Source organism: Phocoena phocoena, chromosome 11 (assembly GCF_963924675.1).
Source record: "Phocoena phocoena chromosome 11, mPhoPho1.1, whole genome shotgun sequence".
In the NCBI taxonomy this organism is placed as follows: Eukaryota; Metazoa; Chordata; class Mammalia; order Artiodactyla; family Phocoenidae; genus Phocoena; species Phocoena phocoena.
The window spans coordinates 80,585,655-80,613,520 of record NC_089229.1 but is presented as its reverse complement, the minus strand read 5'-3'; the positions used below and the strand labels follow the sequence as shown (position 1 = coordinate 80,613,520).

The 27,866-nt window shown below is 38.3% G+C and overlaps 1 protein-coding gene across 3 annotated transcripts in view; it reads right to left on the bottom strand.

Moving 5' to 3' along the window:
- Positions 1-27,567, bottom strand: part of ITPR2 (inositol 1,4,5-trisphosphate receptor type 2) — a 523,170-nt gene extending 495,603 nt beyond the window's left edge. For all 3 annotated transcript variants that reach the window (XM_065887013.1, XM_065887016.1, XM_065887015.1), the window contains exon 1: positions 27,476-27,567. In XM_065887013.1, the coding sequence (XP_065743085.1) occupies positions 27,476-27,567 (92 nt within the window). The remainder of the gene's footprint in view (positions 1-27,475) is intronic.
- Positions 27,568-27,866: the final 299 nt, after the last annotated feature.

The following is a 27,866-nucleotide window of genomic DNA, read 5'->3' as shown; positions in this document are numbered from 1 at the left end:
ATATTGGCTTCTACTAGATTAGGACAAAAATGGGATAATATAAATTTAACAATACACGTTTCCTTTTAAGATTCTAGTATCACAACTGTATCTACTCCATATAAATGTGTGATGTTGGGAAGTTATTTCTCCGGCCTACCTATAAAATTGAGATAACTCTAGTACTAACTTCATAGAGCTGGTTTGAAAAACAACTGATTTGACGATGCAAAATGCCCAGTACAAAGTTAACATTCAATAAAGGTTAGCCATCATCATCATCAATGTTATTTATTATAAATGCCCAGCACAAAGTACATTCTCAATAATTATTAGGGTTCATCATTTTCATCCCTGTTATCTATTATTACCACTTAATTGTTGAAAGAAGTTCAGCAGTAAGGTAATCATTTCAGAAAAAATGAAATCTCTTCATGAGGAAATTCATTGATTCGACAAACACTGACTGCACAGCTATGATGTGCCAGGCATTGTTCTAAGAGCAAAAAAACCAACACTCTGGCAGGGAGCAGTAAGAAGGAGACAAAAAACAATAAACATAATAAATCCATAAATTACATAGTGTGCTAAGGGATAAGTGCTATCTAAAAAAAAAGGAAACATAAAACATAGCAAAAGACATAAAGGAGGTGAGGGAGCTACCTAAGAGAACTGCATTCCAGGCAGAAGGAACAGCCAGTGCAAAGACCCTACGGTGGGAGCATGTTTGCAGTGCTTGAGCACGTGCAAGGAAGCCAATACACCTGACGGGAGTGAGAAGAAGATGAGCGATTGGAAAGGTCAGAAAAGCCAGGGAATGGAAGGCCAGATCCTACAGGACCTCCTACGTATATAATGACTCTGGCATTTAGTATGCATGAGATAGTGTGTGCCCCTGAAAGGCTTGGAGCAGAGAAAAGTCAACATGATCTGGCTTCTATGTAAAAAGCTCCCTCTGCTTTGCTGAGCTGAGAATAGTCAGGGAGAGAGAGGTAGGGAGCTCACTGTGGAAATGAGCACAGGAACCCAGGTGAGAAAAGTGAGGGTCCATATGTGTCTCATGCAAACTATCAATATCCTAACGAAGAAGAAGAGGAGCTATGTCAGGAGAGATGTGAATACCTATTGTCTCTTTAAGGGTCATTATATTGGTTTTCAGGTAGAATTTTACACATTATTTATAACTAACATCAGTATAATATATATATTTACCATAGAGTGTTAAAGCAATTAGTGTTGTAGCAATATAGTATTTACCATAAATAAGTACTTCAGAATCAAAAAAACCAGACAATGTCTGACACAGAGTAAATACTTAATGATCACTTACTTAATTCTGTAAATTAACTTATTCAACTTCTTGGTGGAAAATGTTCTTCACACATGATTTTTAATAGGAAAAAATCTGATTTAGACCTGCTGCTCATGAAGCACACCGTTAAACACTGTTGCATGCTGTTACACATTAATTTACATTTGCTCATCCTTTCATTGAACACAGACAACTGGCACACTAGGTTCCAACTGAGTCTCTAAACTAAGGGACTCAGGGAAAAAAAAAAGTCTAAAGGTGTGGAAAAATTCCAAATAAGTTCGCATTGACTTACTAAACATGAAAAGAAGTTCAGGATGAGGATCCGAACATACTAAAAATCTAAGTTTCAAAAGTTAGCACTGGGGCTTCCCTGGTGGCACAGTGGTTGAGAGTCCGCCTGCCGATGCAGGGGACGTGGGTTCGTGCCCCGGTCCGGGAGAATCCCACGTGCGGCGGAGCGGCTGGGCCCATGAGCCATGGCCGCTGAGCCTGCGCATCCGGAGGCTGTGCTCCGCAGCGGGAGAGGCCCGTGTACCGCAAAAAAAAAAAAAAAAAAAAGTTAGCACTGCATCAAGGATTTAATAGTCTCCTGCTCAGCACGGGTTCACAATGAACCAAAAGAAAATTAAGAACATTATGCATTTCAAAATTAAACCATCTTAACTTATCAAAATATATCTTAAGATTTTAAATGCATTTGAATCTTCCTCAACAAGTTATTCTCAAACTTGCATGATAATTACAGAAAGAAAACATTCCTCTTCTCCTTAAAAAAAAATGCATTATTGGAAAGCCAATGTTGAACAGAATATATGTCCAAGAAAGAATCATTGAAATTATAATTGAAGCAACTTAAATGTCCATTGACGGATGAATGGATAAAGAAGATGTAGTACATATATATAATGGAATACTACTCAGCCATAAAAAAAGAATGAAATAATGCCATCTGCAGGACATGGATGGACCTAGAGTTGTCATATTGAGTGAAGTAAGTCAGACAGAGAAAGGCAAACATTGTATGATATCACTTCTATGTGGAGTCTAAAAGAAAATGGTACAAATGAACTTATTTACAAAACAAAAGTAGAGTCACAGATGTAGAAAACAGACTTACGGTTACCAAGGGGGGAGGGATAAATTGGGAGATTGGGACTGACATATACACACTACTAGATATAAAATAGATAACTAATATGGACCTACTATATAGCACAAGGAACGCTACTCAATACCCTATATGGGAAAAGAATCTAAAAAAGAATGGATATATGTATATGTATAACTGATTCACTTTGCTGTACAGCAGAAACTAACACAACATTGTACATCAACTATACTCCAATAAAAATTATTTTAAAAAAGAAATTATAATTGAAATAAATATATGGAATAGTATTTCAAACAATACCCTCATATTCGAAAGCATTTCCTTCCCCACCCAGAGCCAACTGCACTGCTTCCACTTGTGAGCCCTGCCAAGCACAGTGTGCTCAGCACAGGCTGATACCCTTCTGGAGGCACCAGAGGGCCAATAAAAAGCCAAAGCTAGAACACGATGTCACGTACCGCAAATCCAAATCACTGCCTCTACAATCTGAAGACAGAAGCTCTCTCTGATCTATAACAGGTTTCACAAGGTTCCTATTAATGCTCGCCTAGTTAATGTTGGTATTTATTCTCTTCATTCTTAAAAATTCTGCAAGAAAGATAGGAGTCTTTCCTCTGAGGACGTAAGTGCGTTTGGTGATATCATCCAGAAAACCAGTTGCTCAGTAAGGGACCCATTGACATCCTAAGACCACAATATCAACCTTAGATTGAACTAATTATATAGAATAGGTGCTTCAGACATATGTTACTTTTTATTCTGCCACTTACCCTTTTAGGAACTTCCATTTCCCACTTAAAACTCTTAGGAGAGCTTAAGAACCAAAAGGACCCCTTTGCCACCCAAGGGAGGGTAAGAGACCTAGGCTGGGGGCTTCCCTGGTGGCGCAGTGGTTGAGAATCTGCCTGCTAATGCAGGGGACACGGGTTCGAGCCCCGGTCTGGGAGGGTCCCACATGCCGCGGAGCAACTAGGCCCGTGAGCCACAACTACTGAGGCTGCGCGCCTGGAGCCTGTTCTCCGCAACAAGAGAGGCCGCGAGAGTGAGAGGCCCGCGCGCCGCGATGAAGAGTGGCCCCCGCTTGCCACAACTAGAGAAAGCCCTCACACAGAAACGAGGAACCAACACAGCAAAAATAAAAATAAAAATAAAAAAAGAAGAGACCTAGGCTGGCGCTTCTTTCTCCCATCCCCCCAGACACAGTACTTGGTCCAGAGAGTGTACACAACCCCAGCAGGGCCAAAGTGCCTTTACAGAAGCAGATATGAACAATGAATGAATGGGAAGGGGAGCAGTCTTAATCTCCTTCTAGGATCAAGCATTGTGAGGGAAAGTGTATGCCTAACACTGCCAGGAATCATTTTTCCCCACCATGGGTGGCAAAAGTCTACCAGAGAAAACAGCCTAGAAGGAGGAAAAAAGTGAAGAAAAAGACAAAATCCTGGTCTCATCAACTGAACCCCTGATTCTAGCTGTACCTGAAGCTAGCACCTCCTCTTGGACTTCCTGGAAATGCATACCAAAAAGCCTCTATTTCGTTTAAACACATTGGGTTTCTGTTCCTTGCAAAAGAAATAAATGTAGCCATGAAGGTCACACAGCTGGTAAAGAACTGATAAAGGAAGTATAAGCAACCAGAAAATCCAGACTAGCCACATAACCAAAAATAAAATACGTTCATTTTGTCCTTGAGTCATTCATTCAACAAATATCCATTGAGTTCTGACTGCGAGCCAGGCATGGTCCTAGGCACTGGGGAAACAGCAGAGTACAAGACAGACCAAACCCAGAGCTTATGTCTTCATGTAAGGACCATTATTACATGTTAGTACAAGTGCTCCCAAGCTTGGGTGGGAGTGGATTTTAGGGAGTTTTGAACACCCTCAATATATGTAAAATCTTATGTTTGTATATATTCATGGGAAGTTGCAACATAAATTTTCTTTTCGTCTCAAAGGGGAAGATGACCCCCCAAAAGATTAAGAAAAACTCTCTGAACATAAGCATACCTTAGGATCAAGATGTTTTAAAGTTCTTACGGAAATTCTCATATCTTAACCTTAGCCTAGTTTTGTTGAAAGAAGACACACTCTATCCAGCAGGCATTTCACAGAAATATCACTCTCCTTGAAAATATACCATGAGGCTAATTCCTTTTTCTGTGGAAACACAACTAACAGCTAGTAACTGGTTGCCCCAACCCCTAATAAGCTGGAGAGTATCTCAAAAATTAGCACCTCAGTTAAGGGCTGTATGGAACAGAGGATAAAATAGATCCTCTCAAGATAACACAGTCTCATATTCCTGGGAAGCTGTTCATGGCTAACATATAGCTCGATAACTTTTTTTAAAACTGATGGGAAGCAAAAGAATTACACATCTCTTTTTAAAAGGAAGATTCCATCCCCTCTGCCCACATTGTTTTAAAGGGCCCTGCTTACAAATATTGTTATCATTAATAACCAGGGTTTTTTTCTTCTCCCGTAGCAACATAATTTGTATTTGGAAGTTTCCATGTGGTAAATGAATACCATACTAAAGAGCAATCAAGTTGCAACAAGCAAAAATCACAGGGGAAATTACCATTATAGAAGTTTCTCTTGAAGTCCTATGCCTCATCTTTAGAATTTTAAGTATGAGGAAAATCATTTTCCAAAGACAAGCTCAAGGAAGGTTATCATCTTCTGCATTCTGCCCTTCATCTGAATGGACGGGAATATTCTGCCCTACTTTCTAACTCCTTTTATAGACAGGCTGTCTATGTTTCACACTTGCATTTCCTAGACCCAAAAGAAAAGGTATCTCCTTTAATCTGAAAAATGGTTTTCTTCTAACTGATACTGATCAGATTCCTATCTGATAAAAAGACAAAAAAAAAAAAAAAACACAAAAAACAGGAACCAGGGTCACTGCTTTCCCTTATTCAAAAAGAAGTCTTTAGAGATGTTTAAACAGCAGCTGATTCGTTACAATTATTTTCTCACCAAAACTGTCCCTAAGAATTGGGAGACTGGGATTGACATATATACACTAATATGTATAAAATGGATAACTAATAAGAACCTGCTGTATAAAAAAATAAAGTTCTAAAATAAATTTTAAAAAAAATAAAAAAGAATGTGATCTGGTGGCTTTCACTTTGGCTGCTCCTACATCTAAGCTACCAAAAGCAGATTCCTTTTCAAGGCAAAACAACTCATTTCTCAACCTCCTGCCATCCTATGGAATGAAACTGAAGACCAAGAAATCAAATGGACACAATGAATTATTTTATCCTGCCCAAATAATTCACTGATTCATATTCACGAGGGACCCGCTACTTTCACTCTTCTCCAAAAGAGGTCTCCCAGGGACAAGCAACAATTGACATTTTGGTAAGATTTCCCAGTTTCCTCCAAGATGGTACAACTCTCTTTCCCCCCTGGAGAGGTAAGAGAAAACCAAACAATGTCGCCAGCAACCACTTTGCTCCATAATAAAACCAACTACAGTCTTTAGGTAACCCACACTCCCCTTAATACCCTATCTATATCTGTCTCTCTCATTCTCTCCCTTTCATAATGTCAAGCTTTAAACAGATATTAAGTACAATTTATTCAAAGTATCTTTTAAACTGTCTTTTAGAGCTACCGTCTTTAGGGCTCAATTGCCAAACTGATGATTTGAAACCAAACTTCTGATCAAGAAGAAAAAGACAAACCTCCATGGTTACCCTATCTTATTGGACATCCTCTAAGAAACAAATGTAGATCTAGTAACAAAATCTCTCCCACAAACCAATACAACTTTCAGCTTTTTTGTTTTAAGTTTTTAGCTTTGCACATTAAGTCACAAACCATTCGTAACAACAAATTACATGGAAAAAGTACATCCACTAGGAGACAAAACGATTCTGCAACTGTGTGTTGGCTCTGGATTGTACACTAAGGGCTTTGTCACGGGAAGGACTCATCTGAAGGACTCAGATGCTGACAACTGCTGCCAGGAGGAGTAGAAATTACCCGAAATCATGAAGAATAAAAAACCTTCACCATCGCACTTGGCCCTTGTTTTCGTCCTGTCTGAAGAAAGTCTATGAAAAAGGCACATGATTCACTCTGGACCAAGATTTAGTATTACCAGTAAAATCACCCCATTCCCTTTTTAGTTTCCTCTCTCAAAGTAATTCTATGGATAGTCCCTACAGTAAAGGGTCCCCCAAAAGCCTTATAGTTTTTCCCCTGGAGAGTCCTATATTTGGTGTTAAATCAGTGAAATGACATCTCTTCAGTCACCTGCTGAATTCAAATTCTAAACCACTGAATGCTCTCTGAATGTAAAAAAGCCGTACAGTAGGGACTTGCTGCTTCCCCAGCGCCCACCCTTTCTAATTCTTCTCTTCTCTTCAGCACAGCACCACAGGGATGTTCAGTCCTCCTTTCTTTTCACAAACCACTCAAAAGCCTCTTCCCTGACTGTCGAAAATCTAAATTCCAAGAACTTGGCAGTACAGGGGTTGTTACTAGGCCAGACTCATAAGTATTCCATCCATGGCCTAAAGAATTGCTAAGCGGCTGAAGTTTTCTCTAAAGAGCCTGTAATTTAAAAACAGGAACAGTAAGGATGTGATAGGAAATGCTTTATTTTCCCTCACTTAATGTTACATTTCCTTTCATTTATGAATACCTTGATGTAGACACATAACTATGCTTAGTATTTCACCCTTTAAACTTCCCTGAACATTACAATTTTAAGAAATAGCTTGACTAGATTTCTTTTTAAAAATCAACAAATCTTAAATCTATGTCTCATCTCTTCTCTCATGTTTCAAGGTTAAAAAAAAATAATAAGGTAGGCTACCTTAATGTCACTCCAAATATCATGACAGATCTGTTGAATTGTAATTAGATGATATTTGGACTGTAGTTTTAAAACCACTGCCTAAAACAGTGGTTTATCCAAAATATCCAAGATATTTAATTATGTATATAACTAGTATAAATTATTTCTCTTTTCCAAATATGTTTCTTTATCAATAAACACAAAATAAATCAAGAAAATACTGAGTTATGTAACTAATTCAACATTTTCTTTTTATTTGCATCACTGGCGCAGGGGAGACATTTTCCTGTCTTTACAGTTATAGCAAATCTGGAAAAATAAGCCACTGATATTAAAATGTGTAATATGATTCAACTGTTGCTAATAAATAGGTTTAGGTGACCTCTTTATGACTTTATCAATTTTTAAACCCTAAGAATAAATTTAAAAAAGGAGGTGAAAGAGCTGTATATTGAAAACTACAAGACATTAATGAAAGAAATTGAAGACACAAATAAATAGAAAGATATTCTGTGCTCATGGATTGGAAAAATTAATATTGTTAAAATGTCCATACTACCCAAAGCAATATACAGTTTCAGTGTAATCCTTATCAAAATTCCAATGGTATTTTTCACAAAAGTAGAACAAACGATCTGAAAATTTATATGGAACTACAAAAACAAAAAAAAAAAACCCTGAATAACCAAAGCAAACTTGAGAAAGAACAAAGCTGGAGGCATCACACTCCCTGATTTCAAACTCTATTACAAAGCTATAGCAATTAAAACGGTATGGTATTGGGGGGAAAAAACAGACACATAGATCAACAGAACAGCATACAGAGTCCAGAAATAAACCCACACATATATGGTCAATTAATTTATGACAAAGGAGCCAAGAATATACAATGGGGAAAGGATAGTCTCTGCAATAAATGGTGTTGTGAAAATTGGACAGCCACATGCAAAAGAATGAAACTGGACCACTTTCTTACACCATACACACAAATTAATTCAAAATGGATTAAAGACTTAACGTAAGACCTGGAACCATAAAACTCCTAGAAGAAAACAAAGGCAGTAAGCTCCTATTTGAAATCACTCTTGACAGTGATTTTTTGAATCTGACACCAAAAGTAAAAGCAACAAAAGCAAATATAAACAAGCAGAACTACGTCAAACTAAAAAGCTTCTAAGCAGAAACTAACACACCATCGTAAAGCAATTATACTCCAAAAAAGATGTTTAAAAAAAAATAAAAAGCATACACAAGCCTTCCAATACTATTTTGAACTGGAATATCAATGATAAAGGAAGATGTGTTGAAGTATGGCAGAGGTACAAAACACTGCAGCGTATGCATGGCACACTTTCAGAGTGGGTACACTTTAATGAAAGGTTTTGGAGAAATGTACTGTAAACCAAAGAAATCATGGCTCTATTGTGACTTGGGATGGAAACTACATAAGAAGTTTTAAATAAAACTTGAAAGAAAAAAAAAAAAGCTTCTACACAGCAAAGGAAACTATCAACAAATGAAAGGCAACCTACTGAATAGGAGAAAATATTTGCAAATCATATATGTAGGGGTTAATATCCAAAGTATACAAAGAACTCATACAACTCAATAGCAAAAAAAAAAAAAAAAAATTCAATTTTTAAATGGGCAATAGACCCAAATAGACTTATTTCCAAATAAGACATTCAGATGGCCAACAGGTACATGAAAGGATGCTCAATATCACTCATTATCTGGGAAATACAAATCAAAACCACAATAAGATATCACCTCTCAACTTTTAGAATGGCTATTATCAAAAAGACAAAGAAATAACAAGTGTTGGCAAGGATGTAGAGAAAAGGGAACCCTCATGCACTGCTGTTGGGAATGTAAATTGGTGCAATCACTATGGAAAACATTATGGAGATTCCTTAAAAATTACAAATATAACTACTGTACATGATCCAGAAATTCCACTTCTGGGTATATATCTGAAGAAAACAAAAACACTAATTTGAAAAGATATATAAACCCCATTTCATTGCAGCATTATTTACCATAGCCAAGATATGGAAACAACCTAAGTGTCCACTGATAGATGAACAGAAAAACTGTGGAATATACCACATAAAATGGAATATTATCGAAACAAAATATTAATGAATATATACAATAGGATATTATTCAGCCATAAAAAAGAAAGGAAATCTTTCATTTGTGACAACATGAATGGACCTTAAGGGCCTTATGCTAAGTGACATAAGTCAGACAGAAAAGGACAAATGTCATATGATGTCGCTTATATGTGGATTCTTTAAAAAAAAAAAAGCTCACAGATACAACAGATTGGTAGTTGCAAGAGGTGGGGGGTAGGAAGTGGGAGAAATGTGTGAACTTTTTTAGTTTCAATAAACTGAATTTTTTAAATTTTTAAACTCTAATACTAACTTTTTATATATCCAGCATGTACCAGTAGAGCTTTCCAAATACTCACACAAGTATAGCATCATTTCCTACTCCCAAAGGACCACTGAGAATCAGAAGACAAGTATTAATAGTACTCCCAATTTAAAGATGGGGAACTGAATTCAGAGATTAAATGATTTGTCCAAGTTCTCAACCTCTTCAGGGTAGACTAGAATTCAAATCTAAGCACTTAAACAGCTCTTTCCAAAATCCATATTGCCTTTAAAAACTCAGTATCAAACATCTTTTTATTCAATGGTTTGACTTCAACCTTGAAATTAAATATGAGTTTTAGACAGTCATTTCATAACCAACCAGTTTGTTCAATAGTTCAAGATGGACCCAAGTTTTAAATATTTAAGATATGACCAAAAAAAAAAGTTGAAGACACTGACTCTTAAGAGTTAGAAAAATTTACTGTGTGTTTTCTAAATATTATATAAAGATCTAAATATTACATACATTTCAAATATTAACACATTAATTAGGAATTATAATTCAAATCTAACTCTGGCACAGTAAATATTTGTTTTACCGAAGGAATTTTTAATTAAAAGCATTTTAGCTACAACATTTTCCAATTTTGATATCGGAATTAATAGTTTTTCAATTTTAAATTTTGTGTTTTAAATCCTGCTTATATTACAGCCTGCTTTGTACACATCTCCATCATAATAATTAATTCTTGTACACTGTGTACACAGAAGGGGCCACAATCATTGCATAAAGTGGATAAGCTACTTGCGTCTAAACAAAAGCTATTGAAACTAAAAGCAAATATATTCACAATCAAATTTACTGTGAGAAGAGGCTCAAATCATATACCTTCATGGATGAGATTCATTTATCGAAGGAGGTTTATTCATATACTTATGAATAGTGTACACATTTTGAAAAAGTTTGTTTCCTAAGCTCCTCTCCCTTTTTTATTTTGCATCAACATTACAATAAAATGCTGCCTTCCCTTTCTGACCCTTCACCACGACCCTCACCCCTGATATCCTCAGAATGCTTTCCTTCAGGAGCTGATGCTAAAAGAAAAGTTTAGACCAGACCAGACTAACGAGGCTTTACTGCGGCATGTAAAGTACTTAGACAATTCTACTTTGCATCAGGCAGTAGGCTCCGCCTGAAACAGTGTTAGTATTAAGCCCAAAACTAGTAAACTGGAAAGAGAATAGCCTTATATAAGTACCAAAAATAATTAAGGGCTTCATATTTTAAAACCTGACATAGGACATAGGAAACATGGCTTGTGAAGGCCATGGGGTGATCTTATCTGGCTACAACGGACACGTGTTGTCTTTGCCTTTCCAGCATCCAATGCCTTCCTTCTGGCAACTGAGCCCTGAAAGAAGAATGGAGAAGGGCTCTTCTTCTTCCACTCAGAGCATGATGACGTCACCTCCGTCATCAGAGCATCCCCTCCTCTGGCCACAGTGTTTGGCTGAAGATGAGACTATGAGCCTAGTCACAAAAGTAGAACAAACAAACAATGCAGCACTTTTAGAGTTTGAGGAAATGAGGCACTCTCTATTCAGCTCTGGATGTAAGAGGATGGGATATGCTAAGGCTGAAGCTGCTAGCAGCCATGCTGCCACCAAAGGCGGAAGGCCTGCCTGAGGATGGGACTAATATTGATGACAAAACAGGATCAAGGATAAAGAGAGAGAGTCTATAACAATGTTATGCATAGACTTTTCAGCTACCTCAACCAGAAAGTTCTCTTCTTTGCTGACAATTGTTCTAATTGGGTTTTCTGTTTCTTGCAACCAAAAAAATCCTGGTTAATAAATGGTCTTCAGATTGACTAATTCACTGTCATAACAAGGAATGTGGCACTTTTCTCCCATGCATTAGTAGTTAGTCCAATATGACTACAAATAACAAACTGGCATAAACTGCACCATAAGGAATTTATGTTAACTGAAAGGAAACAGCTTCTCAGAGAGAAATTTTCTAACAAGAGTTTGCAAAGAAAGTTTTTTTAAGTGTTTTTTAATGCTTTAATTTTTAAGAGTTCTTCGATAGTTTGTGTACATATACACACTAAGATTTAGAAAATAGTAAAATCTCCTTTTATGGCATAACCAAAAGAAGGCTACAGCCTGGATAATTTTTGTTCATTAGGTATATCTAAGAGGCAGGAGTAAGATACACCCTCTATGCCTTTCATATCCCTAGGATTTTGTCTAAAATTCATTAGCATTCTAAAGAGACGTAACCATTATCATTTGATCAGTCACTGTTTAAAATTTGACAAGACTGTCCTAGACCAATTTGTTTGTCAACTGATTCATTATCCAAGTTAGATAAATGTTTTTGCTAATCCCTCTAACAGTCACTGAAGTTTAGCAGGAATTCTTGGCCAGTAGGAAACTTGTGCAAAACATCCATTCTAATGGCTCCAAAGCAAACATTTGCTTTGTCTCAATAAATAAAACAAAACTGTTTCCTTTTACCACTATGTTCCAGTAGGGAAGAAATCTTAGCAACTGAAATAACATGTTGGCTTTAAAATTTAACAAGACTTGAAAATTCTAGTCAAGGAAGATATGGTATATATATATATATATATATATATATATATATATATATATATGCCAAGCAATTCTAAGGTTATTACTAATGCTGATACACTTCGGGTGTTTGCATTACATCAAAAAGATAGCATGCATCAAACCACTAAGAAAAGCTAATTATAAGTGCCTGCAGTTTAGCAGTATGCATTATCAAAGTAAGGAAGGGGAAAAAAAAGGTCCAAAAACAAAATAAACAATAGATAAGGCGGAGTGCCTTTGAATAGCCTACTAAACAAATACCAGCTGAAAAACTGGTTTACTGCAAATTTTTATAAACATAATACAGCAGAACTTTTAAATCAATGCAATATGAACTTGGCCAAGCCTCCAAAGAGACTCCTGCTGATTTTTCAGATATAATAATAATAATAGTAGTAGTAATAATAATAATAATGGTTTCCACCTATTTAACACTTAGGTGCCTAAGGGCCTGATGCTTACTAAGTGTTTTACATATTTTAACTGCCATTGGTCATCATGGCAATACTACAAACCAGGCAATAATCCCACCTTACAGATAAGGAAATTGAGGTTCTCGATATTAAGTAACTTCCAAAGATCATACCATGAGAAGGAGTAAAGCCATAATTTGAAAGCAGGTTTGTCTGAATCACTCATCCTCTTAACCATCATGCTAAAATATTCATTTGTTCAGTATATTTCTTGAATACCCGTTATGTGACAGACACTGTGAAAGATATTGAGGACATAACTGTACACAACACAGTTGCTGCCCTTACAGAGTTTAAAGTCTAGTGGGAGAAACATACATAATCCAATAATCTTATAAATCTTATAAATAGAAGTACAATTAAAACTACAACTGGGATAAATTTTCTGAAGGAAACAAATATGGTGCTGTATGAGCATATATGTAGCCAAGGGAGCTCACACAGTCAGGGAGATCAGGAAAAGCTCACTGCAGAAGTGTCACAGAGGAATCTAAAATATGGCAAAAATGAACCTATCTACAAAACAGAAACAGACTCACAGACATAGAGAACAGACGTGTGGTTGCCAAGGGGAAGGGGGTGGGGGAGGGAAGCACTGGGAGTGTGGGATGAGCAGATGTAAACTATTATATATAGGATGGATAAACAACAAGGTCCTACTGTATAGCACAGGGAGCTATATTCCATATCCTGTGATAAACCATAATGGAAAAGAATATTAAAAAAAGAATGTCTGTATGTGGATAACTGAGTCACTTTGCCGTTCAGCAGAGATTGCCACAACGTTGTACATCAACTCGACTTCAATAAAAATTAAAATAAAAAAGTATCACAGAGCTGAAATCTGAATGATAAACAGGCATTAATTAGGTGAAAGGCGTAGGGGGTTAAGAGGGGAAACCAATCGAAAGAGGAAACAAACATGTGAAAAGGTCCTATGGTAAGAGGGAGCTCAGAATGTTTGTGCAACTAAAAAGGGGGGAAAAAAAGCCCTTATGCCTGAAACAGAGCCAGAGGATGGAAATATGGTACAAGACGAGGCTTGTACCTCTTCCCAGAACCATGGAAAGCCTGAAGTCATACCAGGCGTAATGACATTCTAACCAACTGTAAGCAAATGAAGGGGAAACTTCTTTCAAGTCTATATGTTCCATTTTTTAAAGTAATAAAGCAACAATGAATATTTTAATTCATAAGTCTTTTGGGGTCTAAAGGCAAACACTAAACAAAGATACTGCCCTTTCAATGATTCTGATGACAAGCTACTCTTCATTCCCAACTCCAGCTGCTGGATTCAGGCTGCCTTCATGTATCACCTGATTCCTCCCATGCCTGCCATTTGCAGCCTTCTTCTATTTCTCTTTACCACCGTCTGATCTTCCTAGAGCAAAAGCTGATTATTTCATTCTTCTACTTAACAATCCATCAATGGCCTCACACTGCCTAATGGGGAATACATGATCTGGTCCTTGTCTGCCCATCTAGTTTCATCTTCTGTTCGAATACAGTAGAGTCAGGATTTGAGGTTGTCCAGAGAACAGGTTCATTTCTTGATATTCTATTATTCCTGAAGTATTGGCCTCATCCACATGGTTCAAGGTGGCTTCTTCCCTGCCACATTACAAATAGCTGAATGGGGACTGGATAGGGAGGAAAGGAAGGAGGAGAGTAAACCTCTCCTTTAAGAACCTAACCACAAATTATAGTCTGAGGCCACACCTGGCTACAAGGGAGGCTAGGGAACGTGGTCTTTATTCTGAGCATCCACAAACTCAAGTACTTCTATTAGTATGGAAGAGGGAAAAATTAATTTGGGGGAATAACTAGCAATCTCTGATACAGAAATAAAAATTAATATACATTTTTTGCTAAATTAAATACAGTTCAAACTAAATGATTCAGTTGATATTAAGTTTATTATAACTTCTATTTTGAAAAAAAATGTGCAATACAAATGTTGATCTACTCTTTAGAAAATGTTAATGGTATAAATTTATGGATATCTTGTTGCCAAAGTAATTACTGCCTCTCAAGACTTGTACATGTCAGTTTACTTAAACAATTCTTTATTCAGATTCTCCAGTAATTAACAAAGTGTTTTTCCACTTGCAATTTGATCATTTTTAAGAGCCAGTTCTGAGAGATTCTTTAGCAGCCAAGACTTCAGAAATAAGTACTTGGTTTCACCCTGACAGATACAATGACTTCATTTGTACTGACCAGGAAAGGAGACTCATTCTTGACATGGATTTAGAATTGGAACTCAATTACTAAATCATGTCCTGCCAGGTAAATAGGGAAGAAAGGTAAATAAAGGCCCTTTATCATTTGTTATTAACCCTAGCAATGGATTAATTTAGTAAAGTTTTAGATAACTAACACTTCCATCAACGAGTCTTGATTTGATTTAAAATGTCATAGTATTTACCATTCCTAGCCACAAGTAGAGTCCTCAATACAACAAAATTCCGTCCTTTACCTTCCCTGCCTATTTTAACAAACCAAGACTGAAATTACCCTCTTTGAAAACATGGCTGAAACCAAAAATCTACTTGAAATGCAAGTGTTTTAAGTAGTTATGTCCCTGATACTAGCAATGACATTGAACACTTTAGCCAAACACAAGTAACTAGTCCTTAAATCATTAACTCACTTTGGATCCCTAACGTAACTGTGTTTGGTGATTTGGGTGAGATGTTTTAAGTCACTGTCTTTACTTGGTATGATATACTTCAAAAGGATTAATCTGGATGTTATAGAAATGAAGCAGAACTCTGATAACATTTTGTATCTTTCATCTCAAAATTATTTTCTAAAGATATTATATTTTTAAACATCATAGTGGATGTTAGAACTAGAGGGAATAGAACGACCTCGTTTTGCTTTTTTAAATTATTATTGTGTAACTTTTACATATCTATATTTTTCACTTTATTTCTCTGTCCTATATGCAGATATGCTCTCAGACAAGTTCTCATTTGTACACCGCTACCAGTGAAGATTCCAAGAATAAGAGTACAACACCGGAGAATTTCAAGTTCTTAAAGAGAATGACCAAACATGTCTTTTAGAGTAAGACTGAGGCAAAGCACATTAAAACAGACTTAGTCAATAGAAAGAATATAAAGTAATGAAAAATAAAAATACCGTTCATTTGTTCTCCTCCACCTATATTTAAATGCCTATCCCTTTCCAGACACTTACTCCTAAATTTCAAAAATAAAAATGACAAGTTGTTGTATGCCCTCTTCTATTTTTCTAAAGTTCTATAAATTCTCCAATTACTTTCTGATTCCAAATTGGCAAATTATTTCCAACTAAACTTTTCTGCTGATGGCTATTAAAGTATAAAATATTTCCCTGGATGTATTATATATTATCCTTTAAGAGAAAGGGCTGATCGAAATTAAGAAATGGTCTCACAAAATGCTTACAAATTCAACTCTTTGCACACATTAAAAACAAAATTGAACTTTCATAAATATTAACTTTAATGTGCCTATAACATACAAATCATTAAATAAGGCTACATATATTACTTTTTCCAGCCTGTAAGTTTTATCACATGTTGGACTAGGTAGGTGCAGAGATATGACCCAAGAGATTATAAAAGTACCTAGTATAGCAAGATTTAATGGCACTATAAATCCAGTGACAACCTTCATCCATTTTAAAAGAATTACCCATATGAATTCTCAAAATATTTAATAAGAACAATTACACTGACTTTACAATTACATTGACATTTTTCCAGAAAGGGATTGATATTAACAGCTACTTAAAGATTTGGGAATATGCATATCTTAATTCAACAAATATTCATTCAATAAATATTTATGGAGTCAAGCACTTGAGATGCTCGGTGACAAAACAAAAGATCTCTGCCTTCAAAGAGCTTACATTCTACCAGTGTAGACAGATGATAAACAATGAACACAATAAATAGTAAATTATACTGTGTGTAATAAGATGGTATGTAAAAAAAGGTAAAGCACGGTAAGGAGAACAGGAAAGGCTGAGGCAAAATGTTAAATACGTTACTATATGACCCAGCAATTCCCCTGCTTAGGTATATACCCAAAGGAATTAAGAACATATGTCCACATAGAACCTTGTACACAAATATTCATCACAGCATTTTTCATAATAGTCAAAAAATAGAAACAACACAAATGATAATCAACTGATGAATTGTGATGAAACACAATGTGCTGTATCCTTACAATGGGATATTATTCAGCAATAAAAAGGAATGGAGTACTGATACATGTTACAATGTGGATGATCCTTGGAAACATTATGCTTAGTAAATTAATAAGCCAGACACAAAAGGACCGATATTGTATGAGGCCCCTAGAATAGGTAAATTCATAGACAGCAACTAGACTAGGGATTACGGTGGATGGTGGGGGAGACGATGGGGAGTTATTGTCAAAAGGATAAAGACACTACTGGTGGGAATGTGAATTGGTTCAGCCACTATGGAGAACAGTATGGAGGTTCCTTAAAAAACTACAAATAGAATTACCATATGACCCAGCAATCCCACTACTGGGCATATACCCTGAGAAAACCAAAATTCAAAAAGAGTCATGTACCAAAATGTTCATTGCAGCTCTATTTACAATAGCCCGGAGATGGAAAGAACCTAAGCGCCCATCATCAGATGAATGGATAAAGAAGATGTGGCACATACACACAATGGAATATTACTCAGCCTTAAAAAAGAAATGAAATTGAGTTATTTGTAATGAGATGGATAGACCTAGAGTCTGTCATACAGAGTGAAGTAAGTCAGAAAGAAAAAGACAAATACCGTATGCTAACACATATATATGGAATTTAAGGGAAAAAAATGTCATGAAGAACCTAGAGTAAGACAGGAATAAAGACGCAGACCTACTGGAGAACGGACTTGAGGATATGGGGAGGGGGAAGGATGAGTTTTGACAGGGCGAGAGAGTCATGGACATATACACACTAACAAACGTAGTAAGGTAGATAGCTAGGGGGAAGCAGCCGCAAGGCACAGGGATATTAGCTCGGGGCTTTGGGACAGCCTGGAGGGGTGGGATGGGGCGAGTGGGAGGGAGGGAGACGCAAGAGGGAAGACATATGGGAACATATGTATATGTATAGCTGATTCACTTTGTTATAAAGCAGAAACTAACACACCATTGTAAAGCAATTATACCCCAATAAAGATGGTTAAAAAAAAAAAAGGATAAAGAGTTTGTTTGGGATGATGAAAAAGTTTTGAAAATGGATAATGGTGATGGTTGCCCAATATTGCAAGTGCACTTAACGCCACTGAATTTTACACTTAAAAATGAATAAGATGGTACAGTTTATGTTATGTATATTACCATAATTTATTTTAAAAGGTGCTAAGAAGTTACTATTAAATTACCTACTAAGCGGCAACACCTCAGCTCATGCCCAGGTCCTCTGTGCTTTCCTTCTGCCCTACCACAATGCCCCAGAAGCAGGCAAAACTCGGAGCCCTGCTCACAGGGATCTCCCTGGTAGTCAGATCTGGCCTCGCGACTTTCTTTTATGGACATAAGTGAATAATCCAAGAGGGGCCAAATTCTATCACTCTGTATTTTCAATGTTAAGAAGAGAGATACTGGGCTTCCCTGGTGGCGCAGTGGTTGAGAATCCACCTGCCAATGCAGGGGACACGGGTTCGAGCCCTGGTCTGGGAAGATCCCACATGCCACGGAGCAGCTAGGCCCGTGAGCCACAGCTACCGAGCCTGTGCTCCACAACAAGAGAGGCCGCGATAGTGAGAGGCCCGTGCACCGCGATGAAGAGTGGCCCCCGCTTGCCGCAACTAGAAGAAAGCCCTCGCACAGAAACGAAGACCCAACACAGCCAAAAGTAAATAAATAAATAAAATTAAAAAATAATAATAAAAAGAAGAGAGATACAGAGTATAGGAAATTGCTGTATCCTAGTCATGTAAATGGCAGGACCCAGAGAGAAGGTTCTGCTACTGAGATGCCCACAGCAGCACTGGGTTTTGCCTTTCTTAATGCTCAGTTGTTGAGCTCATCATTCAATTTCTTGGGGCTCCTCCAGTATCTTTATACTAATAAATTTCCTTCTTTCCTTAAGCTGGCCAAAGGTGGTTTCTGTTCCTTACAAACAACGGAACCTTAGTTCTAATACTCAACTCTTAAGCTTTATCCATATGGGCAAAGGGATATGCAAATGTCCTTTGTTTTCCAAATCTCTGGAGCTTTTGTGACAACACAGTAAGAACTGGGATAGCAAGGGATAACTATAGATTGTTTTTCAAGAGTTCCAAGACAATTCAGTACGAGGCTTTCAAATAATTTAACTAAAGGTGAGTTGGAGAGCAATTTATTCTCTGAAATTTTTACAAATAATACTTCTATTTGCCGCTAGAAAGTTAATCAAGACTTTTTTAATCCAGGTTCTTTTTGCTGGGTGTTTGTTTGTTTGTTTGAGCTCTTATATTTAGCTCTGCTGATCCATCAATTCCTTACACAATTTGCAGAATCCTCTTTAAACAGGAGATATACGGACAGCAGTAGTGTCTGCTCCTAGTGGCTATTTCATAATCAGTCATTACCACAAGGTCTTGGAGAGCTAGATATTATGATATCTATTTCATAATCAGTCATTACCACAAGGTCTTGGAGAGCTAGATATCTAGGAATTAATTAAAAACCTAAAAGTTTTTTCTAAGACTCCACTGAGGAATTTTTGGATAACTAACATATAAAAGTCCAGCATTTTGTAATTTTCACAGAGATTTTTATAATGACATTTTAACAATGACTTGAACACTTTAATAGATAGAACCTCAGTAACATGTGCTTGAATTAAGAATTTAGATACGAATGTAGATTATGCTTTGTTTACTTCCTAAGTCTTTCCCGGCATTCATGGGACTCTATCTGTGGCCTCTATCGCTTGTTAAACACCAAAAGGAAATGAGGGCATGGTGTACTGCACACATACCAGAAGGGTATTCTATGCCAAGTGGGGGAGAGAGAGCGAGAGTGTGTGTGTGTGTGTGTGTTGAATAGTCACAGGCACTATGAGACAAAAATATTTAGAACTATTTTATTACAGATGGAAAGTTGTCCTTAATGCCAAAGCTTCCAGGGATCTAGAAGACTACTGAAGTTCATGATTAATGAAGAAAAACTACGAAACACTGGGGCTAAGGAAAAATAAAGGGGAAAGGAGTGAAAACAGAATATGCAAAGGAGCTGGAAACATTGTAAAATTCTCCCCCAAAATTGCCAAGTTTCTGGGCTTTATATCCTGCCCTCTTTATCTCTGGTCTCAGTAAACTCAGCACACATGACAAGGATTGAAGGCAGTCCAAATAAACTCAGAGGGTCTGAGTCAAGCTTAAAGCTCTCACATTTGATAAATAAGCATAAAATATGTTTTTTGATGATTTCTTCTATCTTTGCATATCTCAATAATATCAAATTGTTTCCTTCCTTTTCTGGAGCTATTAAATTGAACAATAAAACTTCACCAATTTTTTTAGTAAAAGAAAAAAGTACCAAGAATATATGATCAAATTATGGGTATAGATTTGAGATAAATATCCATCTTAATGATCCTCCAAAGTTCAGCTACATACCACCTCCTCCTTGAAGTCCTCCTCGGGTCATACCAGCCAGAGGAAGAATCCTCCTCTGTTTCCCTATGAATACTGTTTTTAATCATCTTCATTTGAAAAGAATTGCTTTATGTTGCGGTTATTCAATACCAATCTTATCTCCATTACTAAATAATGACTACATTGATTTCACAAATATTTATTAAATGCCTACCATTTACCAGGAATTGTGTGAGGTGCTGAGCATACAAGGATTATAAAGTCAGAGTCAGTTCCTGATCTTGTGGCATTTACAACTGTGAGAGCAAAACTATCAAATGCCTTTAGTTTCCCATAGATTCTAGTCAAGTGTCATACCACAGATTTCTCAAAGGAAGTTTGAGTTTTTGAGATAATAATTTAAAATAGCACAATATCTGGCATCTCTTCATACTGTATCCCTAACACATAGTCAGGGCTCATAGTCAGGTGAACCAATGATTCAGTCTGCAGCATCCTCCAGCATAAACCACATCACCAGGAAAGGTCCATAGACTGGATTCATGATGAGGACACATTTTCAATTTTATGATTAAATTTTTTTCTGAATAAACTGATAATTTATTCTTAATTCAAGGTTGGAGTTCTATAGGTTTGTGTCAGAATAAACTATAAAGTAACATTATTAACCAATCATTGATTTGAATTTTGAGAGGGCTAATCCATCCATTTCAAAGATATTCAGTAAAGGGCTTCCCTGGTGGCCCAGTGGTTGAGTCCGCCTGCCGATGCTGGGGACACGGGTTCGTGCCCCGGTCCGGGAAGATCCCACATGCCGCAGAGTGGCTGGGCCCATGAGCCATGGCCGCTGAGCCTGTGCGTCCGGAGCCTGTGCTCCGCAACGGGAGAGGCCACAACAGTGAGAGGCCCGCGTACCGCAAAAAAAAAAAAAAAAAAAAAAAAAAAAAAGGAGTAAAATTCAATCTATTGTTATGCTAGAAATTTGTCATAGAAGACCACTGTTACTTCCTTTGTATTTATATATGAAGATACACCTTGTGCCTGGAATTTAAGTTTTAAAGTTTGAATTTAACTTTAAAGTTTTAAAGTAATCTGTCTATATTCTGTAAGTTATATACACGCTATCTATACAAGAACAGTTCCAAAGGGGAAACATGACTGTGAAAAGTGCTACCTACGCAAAAAAAAAAAATTTTAAGCAAAAAACCTCTGTTAAATCTAGAATGAGGCCAAGCAATTGCTTCTGAATTCTCTTTCTATCAAAGCCAAGGATCAGGGGTACTTAAGGAAGGATGGTTGTTTACCTGACTGAGTGGGTCTAAAAGCTGCAGTGTTGTTTATAGAATGACTTAAGTTTAAGAAATGGTGGACCTTTCAGCTTAAAATAGACTTTATGTTCACCACTTCAGAAACTGTCTTTGTACTCCAGCTGATTTAAAGTTCCATAACATGACACTACTAACCCTTAGACTTTCCAGAACAACTCAATATTCAAGATTATACTGTCTTCTTCCTCCCCACTAAACACACATGCAAATACTCAATAGATTTTTAGACACTTTTATCACAGTAACATATGCCCTAGCCAAAACAAAGCTAAGTTCATATACCTAGTTATAGCAGAAAATAATGCTGTTACTTGGAGGGGTTCTGTTTAGAAGAGGCTAAAGATAAATTACAAATTATGCAAATATAAAAGTTGGCTACAACCATTCCTTGCTTCATCTATGACTCTCTACTGATCAAACAGTCCTACTAAGGGAACGATTTTTCAAATCATGATAAGAATAGCAAAATTAAATAAGAAAAATAATAATAAATCAAATCTGCAACCATTTAAATATTAAAACTTTAAGCAGAAAAAAGATCAGGAAGGGAAATTCAAAGGACTATAATTGGTAAAAATAAAACATGTCTTATTCATCCATCTAAGGAATTAAGTCAGAATTATAAACTGTGTGACCCACCATCCCCCTACCTGATGTCTACTGTTGAACATGGAAACAAAGGAATTAAAAAGCGCATTGAATTGGCCACAATCAAGTAGTAATTAAGAATAAGGGCCCTGATCTTTTCCCACTCTGGTAAAACACTATCATGATACTTGGCAGTCACTGCTCCAATGGGGGGTCACCGGAGTGTTTTCTCAGACCTTAATTAGTGGGTGCTGATTCTTAGTAGATCCCAAAAAGAAACCTCAAGTCAAAGGCAACAATCACTTAAACATATGTATACAGATGTGCATAAACACACACACACACACACACGTGCACACTTGTCATTCACTAACCTCTCAACCACATGGAGAACAGACAATGAAACAACTGTATACTTTCTATTGATTCTACTGTCCCGCCCGTCCTGGGAATTCTGCCATGCTCACTCCCACTGTGTGGTACCTGACCATTGGTCAAGTTGATATACCCAAAATATGAAGTGTCAGAAGTGTCAATGACCAAGGAAGTAAATCTTAGTATAAAGAAATGGAGGAAGGGGGAAGGGACAATTAACACTGCATTTGATACAAATCAAAACTACAATGAGGTAGCACCTCACACCAGTCAGAATGGCCATCATTAAAAAGTCTACAAATAACAAATGCTGAAGAGGGTATGGAGCAAAGGGAACCCTCCTACACTGTTGATGGGAATATAAGTTGGTGCAGCTGCTATGGAGAACAGTGTGGAGCTTCCTCAGAAAACTAAAAAATAGAACTATCATATGATCCAGCAATCCTACTCCTGGGCATATAGCCAGACAAAACTCTAGTTCAAAAAGGTACATGCACCCCTATGTGCATAGCAGCATTCTTCACAATAGCCAAGACATGGAAACAACCTATGTGTCCGTCGACAGATGAATGGATAAAGAAGATGTGGTACGTATATACAATGGAATATTACTCAGCCATAAAAAAAGAATGAAATAATGCCATTTGCAGCAACATGGATGCAACTAGAGATTATCATACTAAGTAAATTCGAAAGAGAAAGACAAATAACATGTGATATCACTTATAAGTGGAATCTAAAATATGACAGAAATGAACAGAAACAGACTCACAGACATAGAGAACAGACTGGTGGTTGCCAAGGGGGAGGGAGTTGGGGGAGGAACGGAGTGGGAGGTTGGGGTGAGCAGATGTACCTTTTATACATAGAATGGCTAAACAACAAGGTCCTACTGTATAGCGCAGGGAACTATATTCAGTATCCTGTGATAAACCACAATGGAAAAGAATATTTAAAAAAAGAATGTATATATATGTATAACTGAATCACTTCACTGTATAGCAGAAATTAATGTAACATTGTAAATCAACTATACTTCAATTTAAAAATAAAAATAAAAAAAGAAAAAGAAAAAACAAAAGTAACACCGCATCTGAAATTGCACAACATATCCCAAAAGTCCTCCCTTCTATTTTTTTTTTTGTGTGTGTGGTATGCGGGCCTCTCACCGTTGTGGCCTCTCCCTTTGCGGAGCACAGGCTCCAGACACGCAGGCTCAGCGACCATGGCTCATGGGCCCAGCCACTCCACGGCATGTGGGATCTTCCCGGACCGGGGCACGAACCCGTGTCCCCTGCATCGGCAGGCGGACTCTCAACCACTGTACCACCAGGGAAGCCCCCTCCCTTCTCTTTTAAAAGAAAAATAAAAACCATAACCCTAAAATGTACAGTACAAAAAAAAATTGTTTATTTAAAATATATTCACCATCTTCATCCAACAGGATTTAAAGCAGTTTTCCTTAAGTCAAGATAAGTGTTTCCTAAATAGATCTTTAGATGAAAAATTAAGTTAGAAAACATAAACCAGGCCCCTTTTGCACCAATACAAGCTGGGAGAACAATACTCTACCTCATTTAGCAATAACTCAGGGTTCAGAAACGTCAGGTAAATCCTGGTTAAAGGATAACTGGGGAAAAAAGGGAAATGCAAGTCTTTGCAACCGGAGCAGTCTAATTCCTCAGACTGAGATATCAAACTTAAAAGCTAGGTCACAGAGCCTACAAAAAGCTTCCTACATTTCCAGTTGGAAGGGCCTCTAAAAGGGCCTACTAAACTCTAATAGAGTGAAACTGTGATTTTTTTCAGGTGAAAAATTCATGACCTTATTACAAAAATTCCCAAAAGCCAATAATAACAACGTGCATCCTGCCAAACAAATTTATACACGAGATACTAAAATCAGAGAAAATTTATCTGCAGAAAAATAAATACGTATGAATTACCTGTAATGCTGTAAACTCCATTCTCACTAACTATCTCCTAAGGTGAATTTGAAAAACCATCATGCAACCAAAAGCGTCAAATAGATAAACAGCAAAGATAGAAATCAGAAACTTGCAGCCTCGTTTTTAGCTCTTCCATTGAGTTTTTAATATTACAGTGGAACGAACTATGCTGGCTAAATAGATACAATGCCAGTGTCTCCAATGGAGCTCTCTGATTCACTTTAACAATTCACACAACTTTGAAAAAACTTAAGGCCCACAAAAATATAAGCATAATGTGGAGTTTCCTAGCAACTCTCTAAAAAAAAATGGGCTCTTTCCTTTCTGTCTCTTTCATTCACTTTTATAATACCCCAGGGGCAGGGGCATCATATACTCTTTCTCTTACTCTCCACAAAGACATGCTGACAGGAAAAGAGAATAAATGATATGAACAAGGTCATAATTAGCAACAGACCTTGGACAACTGACCTCCAACTATAGAAGTGCAAAGAAATTCAACTTGAAGTATGTACTCTGTCTTTGATAGAAAAGGTGTATAATGAGCCTACAAAAGTATAATGAAAAACTATAATGCTGCTTTGATTTCATGGTCCTAAAACACACGTGTAAAGTAAAACATCTACCAGTTGTCATCTAAGCTAACAAAGTAGGTGATGCTACTTTGCCTAGATAACATTTCATGTGGCATGAACATAGGCTCCTGCCAGCTTTGTAACTACTAAAACTCTCAGGCCAACGTAGTTCCATGAGTTAAAGAAAAAGAATATCTAATCAGAGCACCAAGCTTCACCAGCGGCAGCATTTCCAACGATCCGTCCTCACCTTAGAATCGAGCAGCACAGAGGTCTTGTCATATTAAGTTAAACAAGAATCAGTTTGTCAACAGAAAAATAATACTGCACAAACACACTCTAAGGCAACTCAACTTCCAAAACACCAGCAAGAAATGTTGAACATGAATAAATATTTTATACAAACATACGCTACATTAAAGCTTCTTTTTCTCAAGATGATGTGTAACCAAGGAAACACACACTTGGCTGAGAGTCTGGAGACAGGGTTATAGTTCCAGCTTTTGGCATTAATGTCCTTCCTCTGCTTCACAGGTAAGTCACTTCATTTCTCTTCCCCTAGGTTTCTCTCTCTCCAAAATGAGCAGGACAGACTCCACAACTGCTAAAGTATGTAGTGACCGAAACACATACCTTTGCTGAATAAGACACTACAAAAACATGTCTTTTTATTTCACTAGCTTTTATACTCTATTCCTAATCCTTTTTATTATTTTGTCCACGACTGTAACTGTCACTCACAGCCACCTAGGTAGTGACAATTACAACCGCTAACCCTTAATACAAGTGCTCATACGTCACATACTGTGCTAAGCACCTTATGTTAACTCACTTCTTCCTCAGCACAATCCTACGAGGTAGTAACCATGAGTGAGGAAACTGAGATGCAATTATGTGACCTGCCCAGGGTCATAAGGTTCACAGGCAGAGAAGCCGGGATTTGACCCCAAGCCCTTCCTGATCAACCACCGGGCTAAACACACCTAGAGAGTCTACAGAGGGGAAGGGTGAGGTGAAGCAGAGTCCATCTGCAAAATGTTGCGGGAAGCCCAAACACTGACCTTGTACTAAGAACTCTCTGGGAAACAAATGGCAGCTTATGATTTACAAACCCAGCACAAAAGCACCTGTCACGGCTATTCTTTTCTTCCATGCTTCAGTTTCACTTAACATTGATCTTAAAGGGATTAAGTTAAACCTACCTCCCTTCTTTCACCCATTGAGGGAGATGCACAAATAACAGAAACTGGGGAAGTTCTGGTGACGTCCACGTCCCCTGTGGGGTAGACACCACTCCATTAATGGCACGGCTCAAAGCCACCGTCCAGGGACACTGCATGTTAAGTCATGTGCCCTAAAACCTAACAGCAGAAAAAACTGACCAGTCCGAAGTGGAAACACCAGTTTCTCAGCCTGAACTCTCTAAGACTGGGGAGTCTAGCTACTGAGACCAGGCGGTAACAACAACAACAAAATGTACGCATCAAAATAGAGTGCAGTCAGTGTGCGTTTAAACTGCGAGCTGGTATTTACAATCAGGACAGAGAGAATATACTAGTAATCAAGGAAGTCCTCTTTAACCATCTAGCACACGGTTATGTTTATATATCTATTTCCCCCATTCGTAAATCAACTCCAATCTCAAGAGCCCTGCACTTGGCCGAGTCCCTGGAGAGGCTGAGCATTTCAGTGGGCCAAGGCCCGGGGAGGGGAGAAATCAGGTGTGAGTTCTAGAACCCAGGAGGCCGTCGGAGCCCCCAGGCTGCCCCCGAGGCGGGGCGAGTCCCCGTCTGTCAAGGCCAAAAGGAAATCACTTCAGCGAAGTGGGACGGTGAGCTCCTCCCGCAGGGAAAAGCCACACTCCCGCTCGCCACATCGCCTGAGTTTCATGTCCAAGGCCACGGACTTTTATTGACTGGTTTTACAAACCCGGCCCTGAAGGACAAGGGCTTGAGAGAGGTGGCGAGCAAAGATGGGGAAGAGGAGGCATTTTGTTTCACAGGGAAAAAAAAAATTTTTTTAATCAAAACAACCCACGGAGAAGCCAACTAAGACTTCTTTACCGGGCCTGTCTCCGGTCTTTTGAATCACTTCCTCCTTTTCAGATGCGTCTCTGAGCTTGAGATTACGAAGTTGCAAAGAAAGTCTTGCCTCTATGGGCAGCTTCCTGCGAGCGAGCGAGCCGAGCGCACGGCGCTGTCCGCGGGCGCAGAGCCTGCCCTGCCTCCCGGCCACCCCAGGCGGGAGCGGGCGCCGGGGCACGCGGCGGCGCCACGAGGGACTGGGATGGGTTCCTAGGGGCCCTAGCGCCAGGGCTCCCCAGCCCGCGCCCCGGCTTACCCCAGCGTGTTGATGAAGCCGTTGACCGAGCCCTCCGCGTACAGGGACACGATGTCCCCAATGTAGAGGAAGCTGGACATTTTATCGGACATGCTGCTTCATGCTCCGAAGAATACTTCCCTCCTCTTCTCTGCGCCCTCGCCGCCCTCTCCGGGGAGCCGCCGCGGCAGAGGAACGGAGCGCCCGCCTGTAGCGCCCAGAGCGGCGGCGGCGGCGGGCACGGCCCGAGGGATCAAGTGTCAGGCTCAGCCCTGCCCCGCGCCTGGCGAGCCGCCAGGAGCGGCGCTGCAGCTCCGGACACCCCGCGACGTGCGCCGCCCGGAGAGCCGCAGCCGCCGCCGCCTCCCAGGCAAGTTTCCTGTTCCTTTTAGAAGTTTTCTCTCCAACACCT